This window comes from Porcisia hertigi, chromosome 36, assembly GCF_017918235.1.
Source record: "Porcisia hertigi strain C119 chromosome 36, whole genome shotgun sequence".
Taxonomy (NCBI): Eukaryota; Euglenozoa; class Kinetoplastea; order Trypanosomatida; family Trypanosomatidae; genus Porcisia; species Porcisia hertigi.
Window position 1 is genome coordinate 1,248,827 of NC_090595.1, and position 22,506 is coordinate 1,271,332.

Genomic DNA, 22,506 nt, shown 5'->3' on the forward strand with positions numbered 1-22,506 from the left:
TGTATGCATAGCAGATTCTAGAGTGCGAAGAAGATTGGAGAGGGACGTGGGGAATTCGAGTGGGTGGGTGGTGGAGTGAAGCGGTGATGACGATGATAGCCTATTTGCTAGTGTTCACATCACTCTTTTTTTCCTTCAAATCTCTTGCTTGAGAGCACATCTGTTTCGAAGGGCCAGGGAGAGGAAAGGCGTTGAGCAAGGGAGAGGCAGCATCCAACACGCCATGTCTCCCTCTTTCCACATAACCCCCCCTTTAAGCAATCCGAAGATCACAAGAAGAGGAAGACGAGCAAAAAGAAAAAAAAAACAAACATGAACGTTCCACCCACCCATTCGCAGCAGCAGCAGCAGCAGGAGTGAATCATCGCAGAGCACACATACACACACACACAGAGAAAACCAAAATCGACAGAACAGGCGAATATAAATCAAACACAGCAGCAGAAGCTAATTTGTGCACGCATAGAGCAGCATAATGCGGTCACAAGGGTGTTCAGGGAGAAGCGAAGAAGATATGTTACACCCCTCCTCCTTTCCGCCCCCCGCCCCTCGATGGCCCGACGTGTATGGTTATGTGAGGGTAAGAGCAGGCAAAACTGCCAGCCATAGCTTTATTGTACCCCTCCCCCCCTACAAGCCGCTGGACGCTGCCGCCTCTCTTGGCGATGGCGTCTTTTTCTTTCCCCGAACATGTGAGCTCTCTCACGCCCCCCCGCCCCCCACACACACGTAGGATTTTGCTTGTCCGCTTGTTCTTACACATGTGTACAAATGTGTGGGTATGTGAGAGGGGGGAGGGGAGGGGGTGTGTAGTCGTGGTGGCAATGTGATGGCGAGGGTATAGGAAGAGGTAGGCGTGAGGTAAACAGGGGAGGGGAGGGGAGGGGGGGGGGCGGAGGCGATGAGCACTACTCCATGTGCTCTCGTCTGCTCATCTACTCCACTCTCCGCCGCGATGGCTGATTTTCTCTCTCGGCGAGTTCAAAAGAGGTCGCATTGCTATCCTTTGTGGCGCTGCCGAGGTTGCCCTCTGGCGGCGGCGGCCGCTGTCGCTTGCGACGTGTACTTGCGGCACCGTTCTCTTTCGAGGACGACGTTGGGTTGGCGGGAAGGAGTGGCGTCTCCGTAAAAAGAAGTGCATCGACGCCGCCGCCTTCTTCTGCCATCGAGTCTTCCGTTTCTTCCTCGTGAAGCTCATCCAACGGCTCTGCCGCGAGGGTGCTTTCTGGGAAAAGCTGCCGCTGGCGGTACAGGGCAAGTGACCGACGTTTGGCATCAATGCGCCGCAGCTCCTCACAATGTGGCAGCCTTTGAAAATCGACTGGAAACGGTGGTGTCTGCGGCAGCGGGTCAGAGTTGCTGTGGGTCATATACGAGTTTGATGGGCGGTCCAAGGGGGTGGAGGGTTGCGGTCGGGGGGCAAGCGGGTGTAGCGATCCAGTAAAGTCGCCACCATCTGCAGGCACACGCATATCCAGCGAAACTCGCGACGACTGCGAAATGCGCCCAGAGTGCGTCGTTGGGAGGTTCTGCCCCAACTGTAGAACAGGTTGCCGACAGGTCGGACACACAGCGGTTCGGATGAGCCAAGAGCGGATACACGCTCCGTGGAACGTGTGCCCGCACGGCAGAGACTTTACGCTTTCTCCACCCACAAAGTCGTCGAGGCAGATGCCACATGTCTTCGTCGGGTCCGCAGCAACGGAGGGGAATCGGTCAAGCACCTGCCGATAGTGGCGCAGCTTGCCTGAGGCCAATGTGATAAGGTAGACACGAAGAAGCATGAAGCACTGCATCCACATTGGTATAGAAGACGAGCTGTAGTACCAGGCTGTGACAGCACATGCGACTGCGTAAAAATACTGCATGTAAAGGTCGTGAACCTCAGAAAACGGGTTCAGGCCCGAGTCCTCCAGCGCTCGCGCGGTTGCATCGTTGACGCGGCTGGCCAGATACCCCAGGACTCGGTAGCCCCCCATCCGCATCATCGCCGTCGTCAGCGAGCAAGCGCTGCGCAACCCCAGTGCTACAATGTACACAATCGACGTGTACCACATCAGAAGCGATCCTGTCCCGCCCGGTGCCCTTTCCTCTAATGGGAGAAGAGTGTAGTAAGCCCACTGCAGCGCGCACCCTGTGCAGCACAAAACGGACCCGATCGCAAAAAGAGCATGCTCGACTGCTGATTGCGACTGCCACCAGCGCATACCCAGCTCCACGCGTGTGGCAAGAGCGGATAGTGCGATGCGCGTCACTAGGGCAGCAGTCCAAAACTGCAGGGTGTTACCGACCAGCAGCGCAAGGCCTGCCGTATCAGCAATCGCGTAGAGTTGCGAGTTCGTCTGGAGGAGGTTAAGAGACTCATTAGGGTTCCAGAACGTGCGAAGGCGACATATTGAAGTAACGACCTGATGGCAGCAGCTAAAGAATGCGTGAAAGGCTAGGTCCAGCTTCATGGCAATCATGGAGACGATGAAGGCTGTCAACAGCCGCGAAAGAATAAAAGAGGTGTTCCAGTACAGCAGAAGTCCCCCCAGAAAGGCGAGGGAGTACGGTCCCAGCGTGAGAATGGGCACTGTTGCATACATGGCGCTGTATTTCTTGGTGGTTTCTGTTGTGTATGTGTGTGTGTGTGGGGGGGGTAGGTGGGTGGGTAGGGTGTCCTCTGGATAAAGGTGTGGGACGCCAAAATAGCACCTCTGCGTTGGCTTTTCCCCCCTTTTCGCCGCCGCCGCCGCCGCTGTCGTCACCCTTGTGTGAGTGAGTGTGGGTGTTATGTCCTCTCTTGTATTCAGAGCGAGTACGCTATTCCCTTTTCACCCCCTTTTCTTGTTATCGTTCTTCTTGTGTGAGCTTTTTTATTTCCCAGAAGGACTCATGGGTGTGGCAACTCATTGAGACGTGCGATGAGACAGATAAAAGGGGGGAGGTGTGTGTGTGTGTGTGTAAGACGTAACGGGGCATAGGAAAAGGAGTAAGGATGGGTGGCGAGATATAAGCCGGGGAGATGGAGAGGGGGAGGGGGGGGGGAAGATGTTCGCCTCAACACCGCCCTTGACCGTGCCACTTCGGTGTTATTCTGTCAAACTTTAAACCCCGAGCAGAGAATGGCTCGTGCTAGGTTGTGTGTATGCGTACGCATGAGGAAGACTTTGCGGTGTAGGCAGCAGGAAAAAAATTAGGAATGGGCTACACGGTGGGGGGGGGGGCGTTGGAGCGCTACCGCCACACGCCTCAGCGACACTCGTGGGGCCCATTAAAGCTGTGTGGTTGATCTCGAATGACGAGCTGCAGAAAGCCAGCGCATGCGCCATGGGCTCTACCGTGAGGAAGAGAATGAGCGGATTCTCAACATGCGGGCCACCCTCTGGCCTTCACCTCGGTTTCAGTTGTAAGCAAGAGAGAAGCGAGGGCGTTACACGAAGCAGTCTTGCGTCAAGGGGATGGTTGGTGCTGTGGGTGGCGACGGAGGCGTTGGTGATGAGATCAAATAGCACGCGGGCCGCTATTTCGTCGTCGTGAAGGCACAACACGTGCAGCGGTGCCAGAAGAGATTTTAGTGTCAGCCGTACCTCCGGGAAGCGCCCGTTTGCGTGGGTCCCAAGGAGAGGCGCCGCTGATGGTGCGGCGACACCGGACTGAGGATCTCCCAATGCGGCACCATTCGCAGCGCGTAACCACCTCATGTCCTCGATTTCCCTGGATGCCTTATCCCGGGCCGATGCCGCCTTGTCGTTTGGCTCAAGATCGCCGCTTCCTATTTGGCGCCGATGTTGGGTCTCGGTGGATGTGAAAATCGTCCCGGCACCGTGTCGCAGCGTGGTATCAAGTCCCCGCCTACCAGACGCTCGAAGTCCTGTTGGACATAACAGTGTCTGTTGCTTCTGTGGTGACTGGGGTACCAAGGAGTGTGACGCGTAGCTCTGGGGGAAGGGTGAGGTAGCCGGGAGTACTGTGCTCGCTGTCGCTGAGCAAGACTTGCCTCCGTGGAGCATCGCTTCAGAAAAGAGAGGCGTGCTTTGGGGCTGCCGTCGCCGCCACCGCGCATCGGAACCCTCTACGGCTAAAGGGACTCTCGTCCTGAGCATCGGAGGCAACCCCTTCACACTCAGCGGCTCTGAGAAGTAGTAGATGGGATTGACATAGTTGGGTGACCGCCTAGCCAGGGAGAGCAGCAAAACAGCGTAATGCCGCACCCACCTCCGACTGCTACTGTCGGCATCCCCATTTTTCAGGTTGTCGGCTGTGAAAAGACACGAAAGGTGTTCCCACATTGTGTCCGGTACGCGGGCAGCGTGAAGATCAATGTAGTCTAGCACCAAGCTCTGTACCGTAAGAGAAGGGTCGCAAAGCCCACGACGCATAACAAACATCTCAACATCTGCGCCGATGTTAGCGCCCATGTCGCACATCTTTTCCTCCTCCCTCAGGACCGTCCATCGCCGTAGGGCAAGCACACACATCTCATAGAAGGCCACGCGCGCCTGCTCCGCCGACTGCAACGGTTGCAAGGCGTCGCAGCGGCAGACGTCACGCAGAACGTGGCGGACCGACTCCATTGCCAATTTTGGTAAGGCGTTCCGCACAACTGTGTAGATGCCCAAGAGAAGATCGCTGTGGACGCCACACAGCTGTCTTGTTAGGCGCACGTGAATGGAGTCGTAGTTGTCGGCGACGTAGGTGCTGGCGCGTGCCAAGACACGCAGGGTGAGCTGCTTTTCAGAGACTTTCTGAGTGCTGTACTGATGCAGGAGGTTTGTGCGGCTTAGGAGCTGGTAGACTAAGGCCTCACTTCGATGTGCCTGCATCTCCGCAATCACATCCAAGTACTTCTTGTCCGAGTCGCACCCACCCATCACGGCGCACACGATACCCTGTAGAGAGTCAAGAAGAAAGTTTATCGCAGCCGAGGGCGGCCCCCGTATCGCCGCTTCGCTGAGGAGACGGTGCTCAAGGCCTACAAGCCGTGCTGTGCCAAGGTAAAGAGGAGGCGATGCCGAGGCATCCAGAAGAGTACCCAGCAGTTCGTACACCACCACCACCTCATGGCTATCTCCAGTCCCGCCAAGACCGCCGCACGTACTTGCGACTACGTGAATCACTTCCAAGCAGGCGCGACGCTCGTACACAGGGTCAGAGAGGAGTGTCCTCACTTCTGCTACAGTGAGCGGCGACGATGTAGACAGGCTCACCGGAGTTGCACCCGATGTCCGAGGGATTTGTTTGAGCAGCTCAGCAAGTGTCTTCAGCGAAGTTGGGTCGAGTGCTCGGCTCCCCCCTCCACATGCGGGGAGGGAGTGCTCCCATGCATAATGAAGGACGGCATACCGGGCCATCGCTTTCAGCGATGAGGTCTTCGCAGCAGCTGAGGTTTCTAACCCCCCTTGGTGGAGCCACTTGACTAGCACAGAGAGAAGCGCCCAGACGACTTTCCCTGCTGGTTCCGAAGGCGGCACTGCGGCGATGGAGTCGGCGACGCCGTCAAAGATGTGCCTTGCGAAGGTGCCAAAGAAGCGCTCGTTAACGCACACAATCCTGTAAAAGACTAATTTGACGGACAGACAGAGCTCTGGCTGCTGGGCAATGCCGACAAAGTGAAGAACCCACGCCGGTGGCTCGTTCGGCGCCGCTGAGGATGAAGGAAAGTGCCGAATAAGATGCGCGAAAAGCTTTGGGATGTCGCAACTGTCCATAATCCGCCACAGCGGCGTCAATGTCGGGTCGACACCACCGGGCTCCATCGGTGCTTCTTCTTCCTCTGCTGTGCCTGCCGAGCTTGCCACGGCAACGTCATCCCTCTTGACGAGAAAGAGGGCGTTCCATCCTGAAACGCTGCGCGGTTGGAAAAAGCATTGACAAAAGATTTTTTCTGCCTGCTGTGTTTGCGACAGCGTCGCGGTCAAGCACCGGAACGCGGCTTGACGGTGTCGGCACAGCCTTTCCGCGTGCGCGTTGTTGCCGACGCTACAGTCGGCTTTTCCATCAGCATCGTCGCCACCAGTATTCCGTGGCACCCATGCTGCGCGGCACGCCTTCAGGACCTCCTGCGTAACCTCCTTCCCGGTTGCATTTGGATCTCCGCGAGTGAATGCTGCGTTTATCGAGCCTCGCAAGTCGACCAGGGGACACAGGTGGTGCATGAGTGCAAGACATGCAAGAGCAGCCGTCGGTACCGAGAAACGCCCAAGCACGGGCGGCTTGCCGGCCTCAGCGACCCAGTAGCCGATTTCTTCTTCGAATAGTCGGAGCCGCACCCCCTCCGCTGTGGCGTGCAGGAGTGGGAGAAGAACGCCATTGGTGAGGGCGTCACAGATGTCAGGGTGTGTGCGTGGATCGCGCAACAAACGGGAGACGCAGGCGAAGGCGTCAAGCTGGAGCACTGGGGCGGAGCTGCAAAGCTTCTGAAGCGCCCTGCGCACTTCGCGGGCAATCATGTTGCGCTGTGGCATGGATTCCTTTGCGAGGATTGGCACCATCGCCTCCAGAACCCGCACATTGTGGGGCAACACCGCTGCGAAGAGTGCCGTTCCTGACCGCACCAGCTCTGCACCGTTTTTCTCCTCCAGCGGTGTTCTCAGTTCCGTCCACCGCAGCGGCAGTGCGTTGTTGAGTATTTCGTTGAGAAAATCCGACGCCACTTTCACAATCTCAGAGTCCACGGGAAGTACTACAGCCAAGGAGCGGCTCACTGGACGCGGCGTGATCATTGCGGAAAGCATGTGAAAGCTCCAGACAACACGGTTTGTTGCAACGATGCTTGACAACACTTTGTACATGTTGGCAGGCTTGCCAAGACACAGGCACAGGTTACAAAGCGCTTGGCTAAGAGACTGACTATTGCAGATGGAGGGGCCTAGAACTTCCACAAGCGTCAGCAAAACGGCGAGCCGGGCATCGCCGCGGTCGTCGACTTGCTCCCCCGTCTGCGTGATGTCTCGAATCGCTCGCTCGACAGCAACCGTTTCCGCGCAGACACGACATAGCGCCTGGTCGTGCTCGGATGTCAGGGAGCGACCCTGCAGCTCCGCAAGCCAGTTCCCCACTAAACGGAGGAGGAGGCCTGCTTCGCTTGGACTTCGACGGAGGGTTTCTGGCACCACAACCGTCATCAATGCTGGGAGCACAGAAACGAGGCGGTCTGTGGGTAGCGCAGCACTTGCCTTCTGTAAACGGTGCGTTATAACACTCTCAAAGGAGCGGTCCAGGAGAGCCGAGCCCGAGATTGCTGAGGGGGACGCAGCCCCGGCGCCGTGGTTCTTTTCAGGAAAGCCAGGGATGGGGAAGCTCGTGAGGGAGCCATCGTGCTGTACCGCGTCGGGGACAAGCAAATCCCGCAGGTGTGGGCAGAGGGATACGGGGTCAGTCTCATTGAGGAAAAGCAGCAGCAGTCCCCCGCACACCTCTTCACCACTAGTGGTATTGAGAGCAGCGGGGTTTCGTAGCAACGCCAACAGCATTCCAACAATAGTCTTGGGCGATATCCCCATCGAGTCCGCCACGAGCGCCCACATCGTCTGTGGAAAGGAGGAGCAAGGAACATCCACTTGGGAAAGCGCGGCTGCAAGGGTCACTGGTCCAACAACGGGCAGCGTCGGGTCTATACTTGGCGCATTGACAAGTTGACTGAGCAGCGAGGCTTCGGTGAAGAGGTGAAACACGCTGGTACTTCGAATGGCGCAGAGCACCTCCTCGATAACGCGTGTCTGGTGAATCTCTTGGTCAGCGGTGATGCGCATTATAAATTGAATGAGTCCTAAACACAGCCGCACCATCTTCGGGAGGCGCAACGAGAGATCGCAAGAGCGATGCAGTACATCAGCGCAAGTGTCTCTGTCGTCTTTCTCTGTTTCATCCGTCACCGTCACTGTGGCTCCCGCCACCATTAAACGAACAGTCTGCGCAATGACGGTAGGTGTGAACAACTGAGCAAAATGGGTGGTGTGCGTCTGCTCCGGAACAACGTCTATCAGCTTTAGTAGCCATTCTAGAAGAGGCGGAGATACGCATCTGTTCTCGTGCGTCGCCACACGTGCCTCTTCGGCAATGGACTGGAGCACTGTCGTCAACAGGCAAAGAAGCTCGGGTGCGACCGTGCAGTCTTCCCTCCGTGCAGAGCAGACGGGGGGTGCCGCTTCGGTAAGCACCCTTACGTTATGCTCGGTGCAACAACCGCTCCGAAAGAGTGCTACGAGAGCAGCGCATCCGCGCACCACGCTATCCACGGAACCAGCTGCGGCAGAGCTCAGTCGCAGCCGTTCTTCACGGATGAGGTACTGGGAGAGCGACATTGGTTGGTGCACGTTGGCGCTCACGTGCATTAGCGCATGCAGCGCTTGAAGCAGTGCAATCGCGCAGCCGGTGTGCCGCTGTGCCAACCCTGACAGCACCGCAGAGGCTGCACGCACTAGATCTACGGCGTCTTGCACCCCCTCCCTCTGCCCTACGTCATTTTCCAGTTCACGGAGACTGCGATAATACACCACGACGCAGCGCAACGTCTCTTGCAACCGGTTGCACGTGGCGTTCTCCATCGTCCCCCATAGAAGGGCTCCTGTGCAGCGTCGCAGACAACCTATGACGCCTCTCAGGACAGCATGCGCTATGCGCACCAAACCTGGGACCTTTGCCTCGCACAGACGGCGTATCATGAGGTGTACACACTGAGCCGCCCCCAACTGCGGCCACTCTGATGAGCTACACTCCATCGTTACCAGTTGCTCAAGCACCGCTTGACAATGATGTGTCACCGTTTGCGGCCCGTCTGCAGGCGGTATGGCGTACGCAACGAGGGCCTCCGCCGCAACGCGTCGCTGTGTCGCATCCTCTTCTCCAAGACCGCGCAACAACCCAAACACAAAAGACTCCGCCTCTTGCGGGGTGGCCGCTGCCCTCCCAAACCACCGGGCTGTGTGCATTAGTAGCTCATGTAACTTGTGGTGCACTGTGACGCCACGGCGGTCGATGGTGCTTGTTAGAGAAGCGAGAGAAAGAAACGAGGAAACGACGACGCTGTCCCAATAGCGCACCCTTGTGGCGATCGCCCATACGATGCACCAATACAGCACCTCTGCTGCCGCGGTGCGTACCGCTGGCTGTTTGCTGTGCAGACCCAACTTTGAAGCAAGGGGTGTGAGGTACCCAATGTGCAACGCGCTATCGCCCACGATGAGGGGTACAGTGACGGGTTCCATGGTTGCCATCCAGCGTGGCATGCCTCCACCAAGACTGTTGGTGGTCCATTCGCCTCCGCAGAACCTGGCCGGGGTGGTTTTCTTTCGGTTGTGCGGCAGCTCTGCAGTGATTTGAACACCGTGTCGAGCCGCTAACATTTGCACAGAGGTTTGCACTGCAGTCACCAAACCCGCAGAGCGCAAGGCGTTAGTGAGTTCGGGCAGCACTGCAGCTGCCCAGCGAGGCGAGCGAGACGATTTCTCTTCCACCACTCGAAGAGCGCAGTGTCTGTTGCCCTCGAGCACCGCTGAGCTGTTACCGAAGCACCACAGTGCCTTCTCCGTCTCGCCGGTGGCATCACCATCGTCCAGTGGTGTCGGCGTGGCCTCCACAACAACCTTGAATGCGCGCACATACGCGTCGAGGAGCCGAGGGCCGCCTACCTGGGCGCCGATGCCTCTCATCTCATCTCGTTCATCGTTTCCCACAAACGCCGCACCAACCACTACGCACATGGCACATTGATAAAGCAGCTCCCCGTTGTACAAGTACATCTTACGTAGACACTCGGTATCCAAAAAGAGGCGAAGAGGCGGCGAGACACACGGGTGATCGTCAGTGTGTCCGTCACGGATGACATCCGAGCTTTTACTCTCTAGGGGAGTGGTCAGGTGGGGTTGTTCAGGTCTGGATAGGCATGGGCACAGTTTCTCGCCCAAGACAGTGCGGTGAATCAGCGTGTAAAAGCCGGAGACGTGCGGTGCGGCACGGGCGCCACGCACCAGCGTTTCTAGCCACTCGATCATCTCCCTTACGGGTGGGTGGACAGTACGGTCCGATCGTCTGAGTTTCTCGCTGAAGCGGACAAAGAAATCCACAAAGCTCAAAAACGCGCAGTACTCCGTCGGGGTGCGAGGGTGCAAGCCATCAGCGCCCTCCACCAAAATTCTCTCCAGAGTTGCATCACTGTTGCCCGTCGCCACTACAACAACGTCCAGTTGCGCCTGGTCGCAGAAGTCCTTGCATGCGCGGTAAAAAGCGGTTGAGAGGCGGTGCTGCGACTCCGTCTTGGCTTCTGTGCTGGATGCTTCACATGGCGTCAGGAGTCTCGCCCACAGAGCTGCCATGTAGTTCAAGCGTTCCTCAATCGGGATTTGCTCGTCCGCAAGCGTCATAACGGCAGCACTTGGTGCTGCCCCCACAAGCTCAAGGGTACGCATGCTTAGCAGACGCGGCGCAGTGTGGGCTGGGGTGCGTGGGTGATGCATGAGAGCCGTGATAACAGCCACGATACTCGGCACCGTCTTCTCCCGATCGTAGAACTTCGGATGCGGGTAGAAGAGGAGGATCCAATTCAGGAGCTCCTGCACCATCGCTTGCTGCCGCAGCGACACTGAGGGCAGCAGCGACAAGAGTTGCCCGATGCTGGCGAGGAGGTACGGCACCTGGCGAAACAACGCCTCCGTTTGGAGAGCAGAGGTGGTGGCTAGCAGAATCCCTACACGTTCCTCGAGGCGCGTGCTCATCGCCTGCAGCGCCTCAGGTCCATTTAACGCCGCTACGGCAGGAAAAAGGTGATACAAAGCCTCCAGGGCGTAGGAGGCTCCCCGGTCTGCGCTTGAGTCCAGCGACTGCAGGAGGACCCCCAGAATGACGTGAAGCGTGTGCGACGTGTCCGCCTTGTGTGAGGTGCCCACTCTTCGCACCCCTGATGAATGACACTGCAGCAGCTGAGAGCACAGCGTGGACCAGAACACCGCAGCTGCCGCACGGGACTCTCGACGGATGCCTTTGTGGCGGTGCATCCACAGCGCCTTGAGAGTGGCACTGTACTCGTCGGCGCACAGCAGCGTGAAAGGAGCAAAGGTGTCGGAGGCTCGATGGCGAAACAGAAACAGCGCTGACAGACAGACCGTGTAATTGCTCGAGCCCTCGTTCAGTGTGAGTGCGCTGAGTACAATGTTGTTAATGAGAGTCAAGACAGGGGCGTCCTCTTCGCAGCAGAGCGGAAAACTGCCGAGGAACCCCGTGAGACCCCGCAAAAGGCCCTCCCCAAGTGCTTGATTCACCTTCCTTTGCTGGGTCAGATTCGTCGCGACATCGAGAAAACATCTCGAAATTTTCTCCACAGTCTCTCGACTCAGGGCGCGCGCATATTCTGGTTTCCCACAGAGACACCCCAACAGCTGCATAGAGGCGTTCTGCGGCCGAAGTGCAACGTCACGTTTGGCCCCGCAGACATCGGTGCAGAGCATGGCCAGCTGTACCGCCTCATCCTCGGATGCAACCACCACGCCAGGCGACGCTGGCAGGCCTGTCAGTTGTATGAGTGCGAGCAGGAGATGCAAGCACTCCGCCTGCAGATCCGTGTACTTTTTAAAGGAGTGCAGCGCCTTTAGTAAACGCATCGTGGCTTCGAAAAGACAGCGCATTTGCCCTGGTGACGCTCCGTGCACGAGTGAGGACCTCACGGTGTCGCCTAACTGCCTCACCAGGCGCTTTAGGATGTCTGCTTCAGGCACACGAGTGGGGGTCGCCATCGCATCGGTGAGGCGGTGGAAAAGAGAGAGGAGAGTCCCTGCCATAGGACTTGCCGGCGCACATGACCCTTCCACAGAAAACGAGGTCGGGCATATAAGCTCCCACACGCGCTGGCTTCTTGTTTTGTCACTAATGAAGAGATGCGCATGATCGGCAATACACTTGCCTATTGTGTTAATTGTGGTGGAGGCCGCCTGTCTACTTGAAGTGTCAGCGAGGCCATGCACGAGGCGGTCAAGCTGCGTGATGCACTTCGTTAAGACGTTGATGACTTCGTCCATTCCAGCGCCTTTTCTCTCTCTGAGTGTGTGTGTGTGTGTTTGTGGGTGTGAGGGGCTTGAGAGGTGGTGGTGGTGGTGGTGGTAGGCGCATCGATCGCGACGAATCCATTTGCCCGCACCCCCTCTTTTTTTAATTGAAAAACATGCGTCGACACCGTGCAGACATGCGAGTTCGAAGTCGCACTTGTTTGTGATGCCTGTCTATTCAACAGATTTACGTGTGCGCAGGCCTTCTGTATCGATGTGCATGTCAACAAGAACAAAAAAGGAGCGGGGTGCGCACTCACTTGCTAATATTCTCAGCCACTAACGATGCCACGTCGAAAGAAACAAGAAGAATACCCAAATGAAATAGAGAGAGAGGAAGGGGAGGAGGAGGTAAAGCGGAACATGAAGGAAAACCATGGACGGTATGCATGCCTACCTGGGCAGTGTGGTGGGGGACATGTGCATATGCTTGAAGATAAAAGCAGACGAACGAGGACAGGGCCACCATACACACACATATATATCGTTGTGGGCGTCCATTTTAGGCCGGCAAAGGAAAGCGTTCGGCTCTGTATCGTCGCCCTCCCACCTGCCCCTTCTAGGTGCATGTCCCAAACCCACCAATACAGCCAAGGGGGAGACGACGGGAGGGGTGGTGGTGGTGGTGCAGAATGTGCACAATACAAGACAGTGAGGATGCTGACCTGCTGAGAGAGAGAGAGAACGAGTTTTTCGAAGGAGTCAGGATAGCCTGCTTCCTTTTCCCACCCACTTCCTACCATGAATCTCTCTCTCTATATATACCTTTGGGTGCGGAGTACATAGTTTTTTTTTGCATTTCCCTTACCTGGATGCCGTCAAGATCAATTGAGTTCACCAGCATCCGACGCTCACTGTGGCACGTCTACGATTCCCCCGCCTTTTTCAGTGTGTGTGTGTGCGTGCTGTTGTGAGTGTCCTTGCTGTTTCCCCCCTCCCCCCCTGTCGCACGTCAACTCTTCTTAATGCGTGGGGCCATGAGAGACAACACACATTGAGACATGCTTGTTGGCTTTGTGTGCTCAAGATAATATCACTTGATGTGAGTGTGTGTGCACGTACATACAAAAGAGGGGGTGGTGGAACAACAACAACGATAGATCTCCCTGCAACTTCCTCTTTCTTTCCTTCTTGCTGTATATACCTGGGGAGATCGAAGGGGGTGGGGAGAGAGGGAGTGCGGAGTGGGGGAACATGCAGTAGGAAGCACGGGACGCAGGGAAAACAGCTAGCGAATGAGCGTATACAAAATACGCACAAGACTTATATATACAGCCCCCTCCCCTCCCCTCCCCTCCTCCCCCGATCCCCCTCTTTTACTTCCGTTCCTCGCTTCTCGGGCATCTGTATTGTGTTCTCTCTTTTCGTTACCCTTGAAGATGCGGCCCCTACGTTCACGTGCGTGAAAGCTGGTGGTCCGTGACTTGTCGATTGCTTCGTTTTCAGTTGAGTGCGAAGTGCTGTCAGTGGCGGTATGCGTTTGCCGGTGCGCACCATTTGCTGTCATGGACGCAACACAAAGAGGCCACCCAATCACCCCCTTCCAACTCGCTGACATGTTTGTGTAACGTCCACGTGCCGCGGCAAGACGCTAAGCAGCAAAGACACCCATCGACAAGACGAACACACACACACAGAGAGAGTTGGCACCGAAGGTAAAAGAATATTGTGTACTCTTTTCCACACCATCTCAAAAGTCAGCTTGGATAGTGACACTCTCCTCGTCTCGTACCCCCCCTTCCCCCTTTCTATTTGGAACGGCGTCTCCACTTGATGTGACGGGTGGAGGGTGGAGGGGGGCTGCAGTGGGGTGGTGATAGAACCACACAAGAGAGCAGATAGCTCGCTCCATCCCCAAGCGGTGACAGCACGTCTTTTGCCCACTGAAGGTTTCATTGATGCAGCCTCATCCAACACACACACACACACACACACGAGCTTGGGAGAAAAAAAGAAAGGCGGATGGGCACCAGAGACGAACGAGGTGATCACACACAAAAACAAAAATGAGAGTACACACTGACCCGCGATTGGAAGAAAAAGGGACAGGGAGAGAAAAAAGGGATTAAAGACAGAGACAAATACCCAGAGTGAACGAGCAAACAATAAACATCAGTGCACGACTGCTACCTCCTTTCTTCACATTTAGAAACCTTAAATTTTGTTTCAGTCCTCACCCCCCATTCCGCCTCCCACCCCACACACACACACACCAACGCACACTATATAGTCACCACCACCACCCCTCCTCCTCCCTTCTACTCGTGCTTGCTTCGTTCACCGTTCCCGTGTGAATGTGTGCGCAGTGGTGGTGGTGGTGGTGGTGGGGTAGGCGGGAAGGTGAACAACAACCTTAAGCATGAAAAAATGCCCGCACACACGCACTCACACACACGAGAGGGAAAAACATGAAAAATGAACATGCGAGGTGATGAAACAACGACAAAATACTAAAAAAAAACAAGCAATAAGGGGTGGGGTGTGGGGGCATACCAAGCCGGCTGGATGCAGCCGCGAGAACGGTGGTTGCGTTTGTTAACGGTAAACACAAAAAGGCGACCCCAGACGTATTTCTATCCACATAATGTACGCATGCCAAGAGCAGGCAAGCAGAAAGGGGGGAGAGGATGATCGGGGATGTCTGCCCTCTCACTTGTACCCCCTCTTTCTTTTTTTTTTGTGCTTCCGCTCATTTCTCTGCAGTACTTGCTTTTTCACACTAACAAGCCAGCTCACTCCAGTACGTCAGCCTCTGTTGTTCTTGTTACGTGGCGCATCGGACTCTTGTGCGTGGTTTAGCGCGGTGTTCTTGGGTGCGTCTGGGTAGTAGTGGTCTTTTATCTTCACTCACCTTCTTTCTCAGCCCTCTCCCCTACCTTTCCCGGGGTTACCGAAAGTGGAGGAGGAGGAGGAGGGGGGGGGGGTAGCCAATGCAAGGGTCTCCAATGCGAATATTTCCGTGTGTTTCTTACAGGACATCGAGCGGGAGCAGCACCCACCTACGATTCTTTTCCATTATACGTAGACACACACACACACACACACAAACCCAAACCTACACAAATGCGGATCTCTCTCGCTTTTTTTTCTTCTTCATTCTGGATGCGCTATCGGGACTATTTGGCCAACTCCACCGCCTTGAGGGCAGCAGACTCAAAGTCGTCGGCGGGGTGAATAGCGAGGCCGCTCTTGGTGATGATCTCCTTGCCGAGCTCCTCGTTTGTGCCGCTCAGGCGCACCACAATCGGGACGGTTGTGTTGAGCGTCTTGGAGGCGTTGACGACACCCTGCGCGATGACATCGCAGTGCATGATACCACCGAAGATGTTCACCAGGATGCTCTTCACGTTCGGATCACCCGTGATGATCTTGAAAGCGGCCACAATTTGCTCCTCCGTGGCGCTGCCACCAACGTCAAGGAAGTTGGCCGGGCTGCCGCCATGCAGGGAGATGAGATCCATGGTGGCCATGGCGAGACCAGCGCCGTTCACGAGACAGCCGACGTTGCCCTCCAGAGCAATGTAGTTCAGGTCATGCTCCTTGGCGAGCACTTCCTTGCTATCGATCTGGGTTTGATCTTCCAGGGAGAAGATACCCTTCTGGCGGAAGGCGGCATTGTCGTCAAAGCTGAGCTTGGCGTCAATCTCCATCACATCACCGCTTTCAAGCTCGACGAAGGGGTTGATCTCCACCATGGTGCAGTCCTTGGACTTGCCAATGTTGTAAAGGGACTTGATCTGCTCCGCCGCGCGCTCCGCCGTCTCACCAGAGAAGCCAAGCTCCTTGGCGTATGCCACTGCCGCATCGTGTTCGACACCCTCAGCGACGTTCACCCTCATGGTCTTAATTTTCTCCGGGTGGCTCTTGGCGAGCTCCTCGATGCCCATACCGCCCTCAGCGCTACCAATGAACATGGGCGAGGCGCTCTTGCGGTCAAGGATGAGGGAAAGGTAGAGTTCGCGCTTGATGCCCGCGACAGCCTCCGTGACATACAAAGTGTTCACCAACTGGCCCCTGACCCCGGTCTGCTTCGTCACCAGCGTGTTGCCGAGCATGTGCTTGGCAGCTTCAATGGCGGCAGGTGCACTGTCGCACACGTGCACACCACCCTGAAAGCCATCCTTGAACGTGCCCTTGCCGCGACCACCAGCCAATATCTGAGACTTCACAACCTTCTTCTCCGTCTTGATCTTGGCGCATGCAGCCTCAACCTCCTCGATTGTCTTGCATGCGATACCGAACTCCACCTTGCCACCGTTGTCCTTGATGATCTGCTTGGACTGGTACTCGTGGATGTTCAGGAAGCGGCGCTGCACGTCAGCAGCCTTGGGGGTGCACAGACGACCAAAGCGAAACATCTCAATCGATGGTGTTGCTTGTATTTGTAGATGCCGTCGTCACGTCGAGGATGCAAATGGAAGGGGGGAGAGGGAGAAAGAAGAGAGGTGAGATTGTGCCTTGACAACTTTAAAGGGAATATATATATATATATGTTAAATATATTATATGTATATTTCTTTGAGCGTGTATAAACAAGTCGAGGCGTGTGGGAGTTGACGAAAAGACAGGCGTTTGATTCCTTCATCAGTGGCGAGGGAGCCGATGTGCGATGGTGGTGGTGGTGGTGGTCATCGTAGAGTGGGAATTAACAGAGGAGCAGTGAGAAGCATGCATGGACCCGCGTGTGAATTTCATGAGCACCGAGTAGGTTCGTGGGGCACACAGCCGCTTTTGTAGGAGGGAGGGAAGAACAGACATGCCGTTTCCCTTTTCGGAGTTCCTTCCGCGCCACCGCCAAAGCATACGGTACGGGTCTCTACCTATCCAACAGAAGCGCGAGTAATAGCGTGGGTTGGCATTATATTGTGTATTTTTTTCTGTTGTTGCTGCTTTGCCCACATGTTTTGAGTGCTCCTCCACCCTCCTCGCCTACCGGCCATCTCCTTCCGCTGCGGCGGCGGTGAGCGCGGTAGTAGGCATATGCGCACATGTAGGGGAACAGCTAAACTCGTCGAGGGATGCGACATGGTCCGCGGTGTCACATGGCTTCAACGGTTTGCCAGCTCCTCCAAATGTCTCCTCCTCTTTTACATGGCAAGCAGTTGCCCCTCCCTCCGCCCCCCCCACACACATATCTGCCAGTGTGGCCAGCACGGGAGGGATGATGTCACTTGCTATGCTCCCGCAGCATGCACATGGTGGTGTAGTACTGTCGCCCGTAACAAAGCGTGTTCCATAGCATGAACGTAAGGAGTAATGTATTTAGCTGCGTCGCGGCGCCGTGCTGCGTGAATAAGAACGAGTAGAGAACCAGGCGGATGCCCTCATGGAACGTGTTTAGCATCAGTAGCCAGCGGTTTAGTGGCTCTATCAGCACGAATAGGCGTGGGAGCATCAGGAGCACGAGGAGGCCGGTGTAGAGCTCCACTGCAAGCGGTGCGTTGGCCCTGCTGTCGAACCACCGGGTGCCATGGGCTAGTGATCGTGGATTGGCTTGCCACAGCTGAAGCAGCTCATACACATCCGTGAGGGTGAGCGCAGCCGTGTACCACTGAAGCGCAAGCATAGGTGGCGCTCTGAGAACCGTGATCAATCGATCAAAGAGCGGAGAAAAACAATTTATAGGCGCTTGATCCAAAATTCGATTTGCATTCTTTGGTAACGTGCACGTGTCGCTGCAACGGACGGATTGGTTTGCGCTCGAGTGGTCATTTGGGCCCAGACAAGGGCAGAAGAGTGTGTGTGTGTGTGTGGGGGGGGGAATGAGAGTGTCGGCCAACAGTTGACAGTTCCCAGAGACGCAATATGGTCGAGTCACACCGCAGGTATTGAGGGAGCGGGGGGTGGGGGACACTGCCGAGATGACACAAAGCCAGCAAAAACTGAAAGGAACCACTGTCGCCCACTTGACGCGGGTAGCCAAGGATTGTGTTCGTCATCACTCACCCTTCGAATCCTCTACATCAAGGAAGTATGCCCCCCCCCACCTCCTCCCTTTCAAGGGACTGTCTGTTTCTCGAAAGGCCGCTGATCGAGCTGGTTCAACTACTCTCTCTACAGGTGACTGTCATTCAACAAGTTTGCTTATATCCATATATATATATATCTATATATATATATATATATATTGCTTCTGCCCACGCGCGTGAGTTTCTTGTGGTTGTTTGTGTCTTCATGCTGCAAACCAAAAAAAGAAGTATTTCGTGGGCTTGCACGGCCTTGTGAACGACGCATAAGACACAGCACGGCCCACGAACCCCCCCGCCACCTTCAACCACCCCCCCCACTCCTACACTTCCTCCTCCTTCCCCTCGAGTTCTCTCTGCCGCCACACAAAATGTTAACGGTGGCTGGGAAAAAGAGGAAGGACGAGATGACAGAAAGGCCGAAAGAAAAGAGCGAGTGTGTGTGTGTGTGTTTGTGTCGAAAGCGACAGCATAGGCGCAAGGGAAGCGAGCGCGGAGCTGCCGATCGTGCGACGAGAAGAGACAAGAGATGGCCTCCATCGTATTCGAGCAGCAGTAGCAGCAGAGCCGGCGCGTCCAAAAGAGGGGGGGGGCCCTCAGCTCATCTTTTTTTCGCTCTTCTGCTTTGAGTAGTCGGCGCGCCTTTTGCGGATAATAGCTAGTTGCTCCCGTCGCCACTCAATGTCGGCGTTCTCGACTTTAGTGTGTTGTGCCTTCAGATGTGCAAATCGAGCGGAAAAGAGACACATGTTCATCCCCATCAACGTGAGAGTGATGTACACAGTGTGGCTTGGCGCATCCTTCTTGTGTAGGCAACAGTATATGTAGAGTCCTGCTTCGAATGTGTGAACCACGACAAGGTAGGCGATGATCATGCGCGTCCTTGGCAGTGCACAGGCCATAGAGCGGGAAATGACGAGACACGCTAGTATGGCAACAAATACGTACATCAGAGGCTTGTTGCTCGAGTTGTAGTCCCTGTCGACCCAGGCCCCAGCCTGTGGCAATGTCATATCACCGTTTAGCAGTTTCACAATCGTGACAATTTCGAAGAAGGCAGCCCCAGCGCAGTACGCCCGGAAAACGCTGGTGAAGGAGAGACTCAACATGATGTCCTCCTCTCCAGAGGTTTCTGGCAAAAAGACAGAGGGCTTGTGTGTGTGTGTGTGTGAAGAGGAGAAACGACTGCGGTATGTAACGTTTGTGCGTAGCTCCAAGAGCAATAAAAAACAAGGAGAGCGATGCTCTTGGCGCCTGCAATTGTTGCGTGTGTGGGAGTGAGAGGGTGGGTGAAAGGAAGAGAAAACATTCTAGAGAGGAATAAAGGGGGACGGGCAAGTCGATGACGACAAGGATGCTATGGTCACCACGGGTCTTCCTTGGAAAGCGCGTTACAAGTACTCATGTGCATGTTTACTACTGGTGTCACTTTTTTTTTTTTTGCACATTGACGTGATGTGTAATCGTTTGACTTTGTGAGCCCTGGGGCTGGATGGATGGAGAGGGGGAGGGGGGGGGGAGGTTAACAGCATGGAGAGCAGAGGGAAAAAGGAGGGGAGGAGGTTTGTCATGCACCACAGGTGCGGTATCACAGAAAAGTGGGGGTGTGCCGCCGCCACCACCACCACCACCCCTTCTTTCACCCCGTGTGATGAAGGGGAGGAGGGGAAAGAAGAGTACGTAGCAAAGAGGGGGGCACGCAAAGACTGAAGGCAGCAAATCACCCGTATTCACGAGCCCGCCCACACCCACACAAGGGGAGAGAAGGCTGCTGCAGGAGATGCTGTTGCCTTTGAGACGATAGTGGACACAGTCAAAAACGAATACTCAGGGATGAGGGAGGAGGTGAGCCTCTCAGACCAGTCAAGTTGCTCGCCGTCCGCCCGCTTTGCATGAACTCCCTCAGCGTAGTCAAGATGTGGTGCTACACAGATCGTGTGCCCATGGTGGGCGCTTCACCCCCAATTTCGATGCGGCCGATGACCACATGGACACAATTGGGCCTACAGAGTGCAACCGATTTTCCGTGGCGCCAAAGTGGGGCCAGAGATCGAAGCACGAGGCCTGGGAAGCTGATTTTTATATCCCACCTCTCCCAGCGTGCAGCCTCGTCGTCTTCCACCGAGACCTATTGCATCACCTTTTCGAAACTGACCTGTGGCTGCAGATCGGGATGGGGTTCGGAACAAGTAGTCCTCATCGAGACACACGTAGAGGCTGTGTGAAACATGCGTGGCTGCACTGGAGGAATGTATCTGTAATGCAGACACAGATAATGCCTGAACAATAGTTCATCAGCGCGCCTCACGTGAAAAAAAAAAACAGAGGCGACTAGTCCACTGCACTCCCACCGGGAGGGGGAGGGGGGTAGGGGAGGGTTAGCCAGCCCCCTCGGTCAAGTCGCGATATTCGCTTCGACTTGGTAGTCCTGGTAGACTCTCTCGATATGTAGATGAGCTAATGGGCCCCTCCACGAATGCGTTAAGCAGCCGTCGTCCGTCTGCCCGAGTTTTTGTCGGATTCGAATTGCAACAGCGTTGCACACTTCCTGGTTCAGCACACATCCGTACAATAACCAAGGTGTTGTGGGGAAGATGGTTATCATGGCACCCGTTAGGGCAGCGGCCCGGTCGTGCCACAGGTCGGAGCTGATCGCAGTCGACATATCTGCGCGGGTCCAAAATGTGATTGAGCCTGTACAAGCCAACCCTGGGTAATGTCGGTGAGCGATAAGGCCCCCGCCAGCACTGTCACTTCGTAGAGGGGGCCCGCTACGGGCGCAGCCCCCCTTCGACCAGTGGGCCGGCGCAGCCGGGGTTGGTGTTCTCAGAATCCCGGGACACAGTCATTGCGCGCCTTGAGAGGAAAAGTGATGGAGCACATCAATCTAAGGAGGGAGACAAACCAAACAAAAAAAGGGGTTCACTGTCGCAGGTGGTGTTGACAGACAGGCAGTAAGCGAGGGTACGGGTGCGCCTTTCGAGAGTGGCATCGGGAAGGGGGAGAGTAGAGAGGCGAACGACAGAGAAAGATAGGGCTATGTCGTCTTCCGCTGAACAGTTTGTGAGGAAAAGAATTGTCATGGTGGTGATGCTGTGCCCGTAACAGGTCGGAAGCACCAACCGTGGTGAACGCCCTGGGAGCGATTGGAGATAAGCGAGGCACACACGCATACCATACAGGCACCAAACGGCCACTGCTTGATACTTTGTTGGCTTTTCCACTTCTGCTCTCTCTCTCTCTCTCTCTGGTGGTCTCCATCGAAAAAAAAGGAAGAGAGTGATGAGCAGCTTCTACACTCCACTCGCGTGTACACACAATGACGCACATCGAGTACAAACTCTTGTTTATACCGCCGATAACTGGGATGATGCGCTTCTCTTCTTCCGTCTTCTTGTGTTATTCTCTTAGTCGGTCACTTGTTTGGTGCGGACGTGATAGTCTGCTAACACCTAACACAGAGCTCATCTGGAGATCGCAAGAGTGGTGAGGGGAGGGGGATCACACGCTTCGTGTCGGAGATTCGTCGTCGTACTTGGAGGCGCTCTGAGAGTCGGCCGAGTCCCCATTGCTGTCTTCGTCCGTGTCATAGCTGCCACTACCACTGACACCGTCACTCGTGTCAGCTTCGTCTGAGGAAACCTCGTCATCGCTGTCGTCGCTGTCACTACCGGTGTCGACGCTTTGCATATCTGTCTTGGGCTCTGTCGTCCGGTGCGCGTACATAGCTCGCAGCTGCTCGAGCGGGATTTCCTTCTCCTTTTCCATTGCCTCTAGAACATCCTCGAGCTTCTCGTTGTCCTCTTTTTCTGCTTTGCGGAGCGTCGACTCGTCGTCGCGCGCCTTCTTCGTAGGGATGAAAACAGAGTCCGCATCAAAGGAGAGTCCCGACTCTCGCGCGAGAGTGGGGTACCGCTTTTTGAGCTTCTTTGCTAGATCATGCCAAGGCGATCCTTTATCGTTAAAATCCAGCGCGTTTGACAGCATAAGTGCCACGTCGTTCTCGACCTCAGCGTCTGTGCTGTACTTGTCCTCCTCAATGTTTTTCCGAATCGTGGACAGATCCATGGGCGCCTCCACGATGTCGTAGTAACCCGGCACCTCGGTGGCGCTCACCGGATGGTGAAACATGGCGAGTGTGTCCGCGGCCCAAAGCTTCTCGACAAAGGAGAGCCATTGCTCTTTATGGGGTGTCTCGCGTGGCCGCTTGCTGCCGTCCATGACAAGGCTTTTTTTTTGAGGGGGGGGGGAGAGGGGGAAGGAAGAGGACTTGGGCGAGGGTCACTGTTTTACGTGGTAGGAGCGCAGGGGATAATGGAATCCCTGCTTCCCAATGCGCGAAGTGCTTGCAAGTGGTGCTTTGGTGTGTGTGTCTGTGATGGGTAGGCTTGACCGTGTTGCACCAGGAGTGCGATGGGCCTTTATGCCGAGGCAGAAGCGAATAGAAGGGGGAAGGGAGAGGAAAGATGAGGTGTAGGGAGGGAAGGAGGAGCAAGACAAGAGAGGGATCTCAAGTGTTA

At 55.6% G+C, this 22,506-nt stretch overlaps 6 protein-coding genes across 6 annotated transcripts; all 6 read right to left on the minus strand.

Moving 5' to 3' along the window:
- Positions 1-935: 935 nt before the first annotated feature.
- On the minus strand, positions 936-2,588 carry JKF63_00295 (uncharacterized protein; the record flags this gene model as incomplete). The annotated part of the gene is made up of 1 exon (XM_067896347.1): positions 936-2,588. The coding sequence occupies one exon, from the start codon at positions 2,586-2,588 to the stop codon at positions 936-938; it is 1,653 nt and encodes a 550-aa protein (XP_067752504.1).
- Positions 2,589-3,374: 786 nt separating this feature from the next.
- JKF63_00296 (uncharacterized protein) lies at positions 3,375-11,579 on the minus strand (the record flags this gene model as incomplete). Its single annotated transcript, XM_067896348.1, has 1 exon — positions 3,375-11,579. The coding sequence occupies one exon, from the start codon at positions 11,577-11,579 to the stop codon at positions 3,375-3,377; it is 8,205 nt and encodes a 2,734-aa protein (XP_067752505.1).
- Positions 11,580-15,136: 3,557 nt separating this feature from the next.
- Positions 15,137-16,378, minus strand: JKF63_00297 (uncharacterized protein; the record flags this gene model as incomplete). Its single annotated transcript, XM_067896349.1, has 1 exon — positions 15,137-16,378. One exon carries the CDS (start codon positions 16,376-16,378, stop codon positions 15,137-15,139), a length of 1,242 nt encoding a protein of 413 aa, XP_067752506.1.
- Positions 16,379-17,187: 809 nt separating this feature from the next.
- JKF63_00298 (uncharacterized protein) lies at positions 17,188-17,586 on the minus strand (the record flags this gene model as incomplete). Its single annotated transcript, XM_067896350.1, has 1 exon — positions 17,188-17,586. The coding sequence occupies one exon, from the start codon at positions 17,584-17,586 to the stop codon at positions 17,188-17,190; it is 399 nt and encodes a 132-aa protein (XP_067752507.1).
- A 996-nt stretch (positions 17,587-18,582) lies between these two features.
- On the minus strand, positions 18,583-19,095 carry JKF63_00299 (uncharacterized protein; the record flags this gene model as incomplete). Its single annotated transcript, XM_067896351.1, has 1 exon — positions 18,583-19,095. The coding sequence occupies one exon, from the start codon at positions 19,093-19,095 to the stop codon at positions 18,583-18,585; it is 513 nt and encodes a 170-aa protein (XP_067752508.1).
- A 2,392-nt stretch (positions 19,096-21,487) lies between these two features.
- On the minus strand, positions 21,488-22,207 carry JKF63_00300 (uncharacterized protein; the record flags this gene model as incomplete). Its single annotated transcript, XM_067896352.1, has 1 exon — positions 21,488-22,207. One exon carries the CDS (start codon positions 22,205-22,207, stop codon positions 21,488-21,490), a length of 720 nt encoding a protein of 239 aa, XP_067752509.1.
- Between the last annotated feature and the right edge of the window lie 299 nt (positions 22,208-22,506).